The sequence below is a fragment of the Myotis nattereri genome (genome assembly GCF_964212035.1).
Source record: "Myotis nattereri genome assembly, chromosome: 2".
Taxonomy (NCBI): Eukaryota; Metazoa; Chordata; class Mammalia; order Chiroptera; family Vespertilionidae; genus Myotis; species Myotis nattereri.
Genome location: NC_138076.1, coordinates 23,698,899 through 23,706,888, shown reverse-complemented (window position 1 = coordinate 23,706,888; position 7,990 = coordinate 23,698,899). Strand labels below are relative to the sequence as shown.

At 43.1% G+C, this 7,990-nt stretch overlaps 1 protein-coding gene across 5 annotated transcripts in view; it reads right to left on the bottom strand.

The window, feature by feature from the left end:
- Nucleotides 1–1,505: 1,505 nt before the first annotated feature.
- Nucleotides 1,506–7,990, bottom strand: part of TACC1 (transforming acidic coiled-coil containing protein 1) — a 96,991-nt gene continuing 90,506 nt past the window's right edge. For all 5 annotated transcript variants that reach the window (XM_081084774.1, XM_081084775.1, XM_081084773.1 and 2 more), the window contains 2 exons: nucleotides 5,938–6,058; nucleotides 1,506–4,824 (listed from right to left, as the gene is read on the bottom strand). In XM_081084774.1, the coding sequence (XP_080940900.1) occupies nucleotides 4,756–4,824; nucleotides 5,938–6,058 (190 nt within the window). In that variant the 3' untranslated portion in view covers nucleotides 1,506–4,755. The remainder of the gene's footprint in view (nucleotides 4,825–5,937; nucleotides 6,059–7,990) is intronic.

Genomic DNA, 7,990 nt, shown 5'->3' with positions numbered 1-7,990 from the left:
TTATAGTTAATAAAGTCATTCCTTAGGAATCTTGTTTGTCCAAATCTAACTGCATGCTAAGAGGCACAAAAATGGGATTGCATTTGGACAAAGAACTACGAAAAGTGCAATCTTTAGTCTCCAGAACGCTAGCTCGGCACCAGGGAGGGTCTTCCCTAGAAATGCTGCTGTTTATATTATCTTCCAGAGGAGATCCTTACAGAGAAGTGTCCGATTCCTTTAGCTTTACTATATGGGAGACTCACGGTTTGAGTGGTAAATTGCTTTCTAAAAATCACTGGGATCTGGAGGCCAGTCAAACCTTTTTGGACAGAAGTCTCCTCAAAATATTTCTATCAACATCTCTGAAGAAAATGACTTCTTAGACCTTTGGCCTGACATTCTGGGATTCCCAGACTATATTTGTTCTTTAATAAGCAAATAATAATCTGCTATCTTTAAAATTCTTCAGAATATATACATCTTTACTTTAAAATCCTTTGCTGAATCATTTACTCTTTCAACTCCTAGTTTCTCTATTTCCAATAAGGGGATGAAGTAAGAAATGAAGTCCAAGAGCAAGCTCACCTGGTCACAAAACCACAATGAAAAGACAGTTCAGCGAGATGACCGCTAATTGTAGTGAAAAACCAAAAGGAAATAAAGAGGGAGCTCTGGGGCTTTTACACTCGAGAAAAGGATGTGCTGGGTCATTTCCAACCGGTGCACACAAGTTTACCAATGCTTGCTCCTTAAAAATTCCATTTTGAGCTTTAAAGCCCCAGCAAGCCCTCGGTTACTTTTATTTAAAGTGAGCGCTTCCCTCCGGCCGCTTTTAGACAGACAGCCCAGGAACTCTGGGCTGTCCAACAGAGACCTAGGTATTGCTGTGAGAATTGCACGAAGTGCGGGGCAGGTGGAAAGGATAACTGGCTGGAAAGAAAATTCAACTTGGGCCATCCTCACACCCAAACACAATCTTTCCTTAGATTCCGTATCACACTGGGAGGCAGCCAGAGCCTCAGATGTGTTTCTGCACTTCCTAATTTGGGCTGGGTCTGAGGAAGCTGGAAACCACGTGAGAAAACCGGGCTTCTCAATATTTCCAGGACAGTTTTACGGAACAAAAGGTGTGGGCAGGCCTTCAGGAGCTTCCCCCAGTATAGTACATCTCAGGAGGTCTGACTGTAAACAACTGGCTAACCAGGCAACAAACTGTTCAGTCTCCCATTAAAATACTTTAAGATAAAGACTATATACCTATCTACACTCTGACAAAGTAAAAAACTTAAGCAATGTCTCTGGACCCAGAGTCTCAACAAGATCACCAAATACTTCCCAACCACAATCTAGGCCAGCAACCTGCACTCAGGTCTTTTCACTCCTGTAACAGGGTTTATTATTGCCTAATAAGGAGTCTGGCTCTCTAGGTGCCAACTCTAGGCGGTCTTCTTACTCCAGAGTTCTAAAAGTTTGGCGTTGATTTGTTTGTTTTGTGGGTTTTTTGTTGTTGTTGCTTATTTTTTAAGAAAAATAAACAAACATACTTTATTCTGTCCAGTATAGTCTCTTGATTTGCCAACTGCACAAGCTACATTTTTATTCTCGCTGGAGAATATCCACCCATTACATTAGAAGGAAGAACATATTCTTGTAATGGTCATTCGTGGCTGAGAGCCCAGAGGCAAATATTACTTCACCGGGGTCCTCTCGTATTCCTTGTGCAGCAACTTCACTCTAGGGTCTAGTTTTTAAGCGATCTCTTTTACCCATGTGCTGGGGAAGGATTGTCGTCACCTGTTTTAACACATAGCTACCTTTTTTATATACACAAGAAACCTAAAAAGAGGACTAGGATTTACGATGGAGACCATTATAAGCCTTCCATGCTTAAAACAGATCAACAGAAAGCAAGTAAACATGGACATGTCACCAAAATACAGCAGCAAAAAGGTTTAGCAATGTTTCTTCCTGCAAAATGCAGTTGCTTTTCTTGGTAGGAGAGGGCCAAAGGAGGAAATCAGCGGCGCCACCTGGAGACACCTCGCTCCACTGAGCTCAATAAACTGCAGCCCAGCACTCACATTAACCCAGGGACTGTTTTCAAAGCCCAAGTGATTGTCCTGTCACCTCCCCAACCACACATCACTTCTGTTGTTCTTTTTTGTACAAAGTGGTAAAACAATCGGCTTTAAAATACAGCCTAAGCACCAATTATGTAAGTGCATATCGATAAAATGTGACTTCTGGCTTTAAAAGGCATTATTGACCTCCTTGGGGCTAAAACTTGCACCCCTGTGAACAGTACGCTTCTAAAGGAAAATCCATGTTTAAAGACTTACAGAGGCTCCCCACCTGGCACAATTCATTGCTGAAGGTGGATCATGCAATAGTTTTACAGGAAAAGTACGAAAACTTACAGGTACTGAACACAGTGCATGTGACCATGAAGACCTGCAGGCGTTAAGGTTAAGACGAGAGTGCTTTAAAACACCTGCAGGTTTGGTTTTGCCGATCAGATGCTAGGGGATTTTCCTTGTGGGGCTTAGCGGCCTCTCCCCTCTGAAGCAAGCCCAGGAAGAGCCTGAGGACCTGGGTTCTGTGTGTGCGGACCGGCTCCCTGCACTCCCGCCTCCACTAGTCAAATGGCCTCTGTTTAAAATACTCACAATGTGCTGATTTTCCGAGTGGTTCACGTGATTTTTACTGCCTGTTTTGTTAAAAATTCTGTCTTAAGTTTGAAAGGACTTCTTTTTTGACTCAAAAGAAAAAATCTGAAGAACAAGACATCCCATTTGTGAAAAAACAACTGTTTCTTTCCCTTGACTTGCTGATGGGGTTACAATTACCTTTTAATTATAAGATCAACTAAACCTTTTACAAGTAGATTTTCTCGGCATATTTCAAATAATCAAGAGGAAATATTGGTTTTGTAGCAACAAGTGAAGCAAAGAAGTGGCTCTCGGATGGCCTAGCCACACCCAGGTCCGAGGGAGCCCCCTCAGCTGTTCCTGCAGGAAGCAGCCGCTGTCAGCCTGCGGACCCACGGGGGCGGCGCTCACACTCGCCACGGCTGAGGAGTGTCCAATACGAGGAACAAACGTTATGGCGAAGTCTTCCCTGGACGTGAAACCTGAGCTGGGGTCATGAGTCATGACAGGGGTCGGGGGTTTCCACATGTTCAATCCCCCCAATCCTGAAGCTGGCGTTCTGAGCCAGGACTCTATTCCAAAATAAGTTTCTACATTTATGGAAATAGGCTCTTCTGTAGGTTCTTATTTGACTATACTTCAGAGGAAAACAGCAGCATATGTAAATATATGTGTTTGCATATGTATGTAAATGGATACTCAGAGCCCCTTCTTGTTTACAAATTGAAAGTAACAAAAGCCAAATTACCTCCTCAAATAAAACCACCAATACTGAAAATTAAAGTTAAAAGATGAAATAAATATGTAACACACACAAAAAATCAGAGACATGGTGAACAGGAGATGATCCCAAATCGTAGTCATAAAATCACAATTTTAACGCACCTGGAAAAGCAAAGTGGACTTCCGAATGGATTGAGACAGGCTGTGGTGGCGCCATGTTAGGGCGAAGGGGAAGGAGGTGAACACTTAAAGGGGTGCGGGAGTGGGGCTGGACCCAGGGCTGCAGCAGGCTCCCCCCCTCCCGCCTCGGTGGGTCATGCCCAGAGCGGTTGTGGGGAGATGGGTGGAGGAGATGATGCTGTAAAATCCCAGTGGAAATAATCTGAGAGAATTATGTGAGGGTTCATTTGAAGGCCTGTTTTCCCTCCAGTATTTAGATTTAACCTGCAATAAAATAGAATTTATTGAAAGGAATGCGTTTGCAGCACTCCTTTTTTGCAATATATAAATCATGGTTGCAATTTAATAACAAAAGTGAGCTTTGGAACACTTCAGGCCTGGCATGGAATGCAGCTTTTACACAAGATATAAGGAAACTAAGGTACAAAGAGGCCAAGGGACTGTCTAGCTCACTCATGGCATGCTCTGCTTTCTCCAGAACTGACCTTTGGCATGTGCAATAGAAGGCACCAAGCACATTCAAAGTAGCATCGTCATGGGCATCCCAGTGGTGCTTCTGTCCTGATATATAAATGGTCCTTAAAATTCCACTTCTGCATCTGACTCTGATTCCTGCTCATGTGCAAAGTTCCAAACTGCTTATATGTGTGCAACATAGAACTGAAAGAATTAAGTTTAGCTCAGAGTTCTCCAGGGAAGGAAAGGTGTGGGTGCTTCCTCAGCCATGAGCCTTTTTTAAATGGTAAAGCAGGAAGAGCTCCTAAAAAGCTGCTCTTCCATTACTGAGAACATTATTTTTCAGAACCTATATGCCTCTGGAGTGAATTATATGTGGCAATGGGAATCTTTGAAGTATGGGAGAATATGCTGTTCACGTTAAGCTGTGGTGTGAAAAAATATTAATAAAGTACATAGCTGTAAGAAAAAATGAATTAAAACAGAGAAATCACAAACCCAACGTAGCAGCCGTCTACCAGACCACGGGCGGTGCTGTGAGGACTCCAGGACGGCCTCCTGCCACTCCTTCGGCGACGGCAACGGTGCAGCACTCCCGGGCTCTGCCAGCGCTGTGCGTCGCAGCAAAGCGGGACAGGCAGCAGTGGGATGTGCTTTTTCAAAGTGTTTTTCTCTGCAAAGGGGCAACAATTCCTGGATAAGGCAAGGTAACTGTGGTCACGACAGAAGCAGCCAAACGCAGATCCACTGAGCGAACAGGGGAAACTCAGTCGGTCTTTCCCAGCTTTGCAATCAGCTCGTCGCAGATTTTCGTCAGTTCTTCGATTTCTTGGTTCTGAAAGACAAACGATACAACTGTGCAGGTCAACTGTGCCCTGAGATAAAGGACATGATAGCCAGCAGTCCCCAGACTGGCTGTACGCTCACTCCATGGCTCTTTCTACATCTTTTCTCCTGTAAGTGAAGGAGAGCACTAAACCTTCCCTCCTGGAAAATGCTCATGTGCAGTTATGCTTAAACTGAGTAGGGGGTGAGGGGAGTCGCTGGCCCTCCGCAGCTTGTCCACGAACCCCTTACTTCTCAGACTTTCTTGGTATCATAGGAATTACCCGGGGTACCTGTTAAAAACACAAGTATCTGGGCCTCACTCAATCCATTCCCCTCAGCAGTTGCTCCACCACCCACCACTGTCATTTGGGGCTGGGTCAGTCTTCCTTGTGGGGCTGTTCTGTGCACTGTAGGATGTTTGGCTGCATTTCTGGCCTCTCCCCACTAGATGCCAGTAGCATCTCCTAGTCATAACAACCAAATATATCTTTAGGTGTTGCAAAATGTGCCCTGCACGGTAAAATGATAATTAAGGGGAAGACGGCTTTTATATTACATTAAAGAAAACAAGCCCTGACCAGTTTGGCTCAGTGGCTAGAGCGTCGGCCTGTGGACTGAAGAGTCCCAGGTTCGATTCCGGTCAAGGGCATGTACCTTGGTTGCGGGCACATCCCCAGTAGGGGGTGTGCAGGAGGCAGCTGATGGATGTTTTTCTCATGGATGTTTCTAACTCTCTATCCCTCTCCCTTCTTCTCTGTAGAAAATCAATAAAATATATTAAAAAAAAAAAAAGAAAACAAAAAAACAAAAACACCACACACACACACACACACACACACAGAACTTTTTTTAAAAGGGAGCCTAAGAGCCCAACTAAACAGCATTTGGTCCCTGAGTTCAGTTAATGCCACTTCCTCTCTGCACCTTGCCTGTGGACAGTTCCCACCAATGTGTCTGGGAATTTCCTGGTTTGCCTTGTTTCCCCCTGAATTGGCTCAGAAAGGAACTGGATTGAAGTGTCTGGACAAAAAGGCGAGGCCTCTTTCATCCAGATCTACCGCAAGCTAGCCACTGCGGAGGACAGAAACCAAGGTCCCTGTGGTCACACCCCTCTTCGTACCTTCTGCTGAAGGGCCCTTTCCAGGGACTCCACCTTCATCTGCTCTTTCCGGAGTCCTGCGTGGAGAGCTGCACTCTCAGCCTTTGCTTTTGTTCGAACCTGAGCAATCTCTTCATTGGCTCTGTTTATGTTTTGTTTGTAGAATAAAGGGACAAAAAGCACATGGTTAGTCATCAGTCACTGCAAAAGAGTCAGGACAGTAACCACTGACATCTGTGAAACAACCTAAACGAACTGACTTCATGACAAGAGAAAACAAAAGGAATCGATGACCTAAATAATTCAATTTTAACTTATAAACACTCAATTTACATTCAACTGCTAAGCAAGTTTGCATGGCGCAAACCAATGGTAGAGTTAATCTCAAAGGCCTGTGTCCTTCAAAATTCATGTCACTGGAAAATGGAATCACGTGACAGTTTCTACAGCAATCAAATGAGTTTTGTGGGGTTTTTAACCCAGTACAATAGCAGGTAGGGTCATCCTCGGATCATCACAGCTAAAGAGGCAGGATACTAACCATCTCATTTACGGCACAGTCCTAAAGTCACTTTACTATTGCGGGGCAAAGGACACTTCTTAAAAAATATAAATGCCAGTTGATAAATAGCCAATTAACTGACAAAAGGATGGTAAAAACTCACTAATAATCAGAGACATGCAAATTAAGGTGATAAATCTTTAAAATTCGTCAGACTGGGGAAAATTAACAAGAATGATCTTGTCCCGTATTGGCTGAGATGCAAGGACACAGGCTCCCTGGGGGAATGAAAAATGGCCATCTCTGTGGAGGACGATGTGACAGTAACCACTATAGTTCAACATGTATACACACTCTGGGCCAGCAGTGCCCCGTTAGTAATCCATCCACAGCAATATTCCCACCTGGCACAATGGTGAATTAGATTACACTATGTTCTGACATGAAAAATGGCCATGCTATACTATCAAATGAAAAAGGAAACTTTGTAATATGCTGCCTCCATTATACTTTTTTAAAAGTCAAAGCTAGTATGGGCAGTATTTGTAAAGGCACAAAGACTGGAAGGATACACAATAAACTTCCATAGCAGTACCTCTGGGAGTGGCGATGGGAAAGGGGGAACTTAAAAGGTTTTACAAATAGGAAGACAGTGAGCAAAATGTACACGTATGTATTACTTTTTAGTTAAAAAATAAAGTTGGATGCATCCTTCATACCACTCCCCAGGATAAATTCCAAATGTGTTGGTTTTAAGAATTAAAAAAGTAAGCCATAAAAGGGCTAAACGGAAAACATAGGAGAACTTTTTATATTCAGCCCAGGGGAAATCTTTCTTCCTATGATAGGAAATCCTGACGCTGTAAGAAAAATGACTGCTAATTTCACTAACAAAAATACATGTCTGCACATCAACACCACTACCAACAGAGCCAAAGGATAACTGACAAGCAGGAAAAATTATTCACCACTCATATCACAAAGGGCTGCCATCCTTAATATATAAGTATAATAATGTGCTATAGGTAACACATATATAAACTGACCATAGAAAAACGGGCAAAGAACAGTCATTCATAGTGAAGCAAGTATCTGTATGGACAGCTGCTAAAATATGTTCAATTTCACTCATAAAATAAACATAAGTCAAAACTACAATAAAATAAATGCTCTGTTGCTTGCCCAAAAAAACCCAAGAACAACAATAATAAAAACCCAACCAACTACACCGAAATACCATTTTTCATCTATTATATTTGCAGAAAACCAGAAATCTGACCTGTTGGCAAAGCTGTAGGGAAAAGGGACACTCATACATTGTGTAGGAATATAAATAAATAGTAGTCTAAGGAGGGCAACTGGACAGTATCCTAAGTATAAATTCCTATATTCTTTGGCCCAGCAGTCCTTTCCTATCACACAGATAACTCCCACGCAGGCCTAATGATAAGCATAAAAGGTTGCTTATTGCAGCACTGTTGGTAGCAGATTTTAAACAACCTGAAGGTCCAACGGGGGGGACATTCCAACAATGGAATGATCATTCCAACAGTGGAACACGCCACGGCTTAA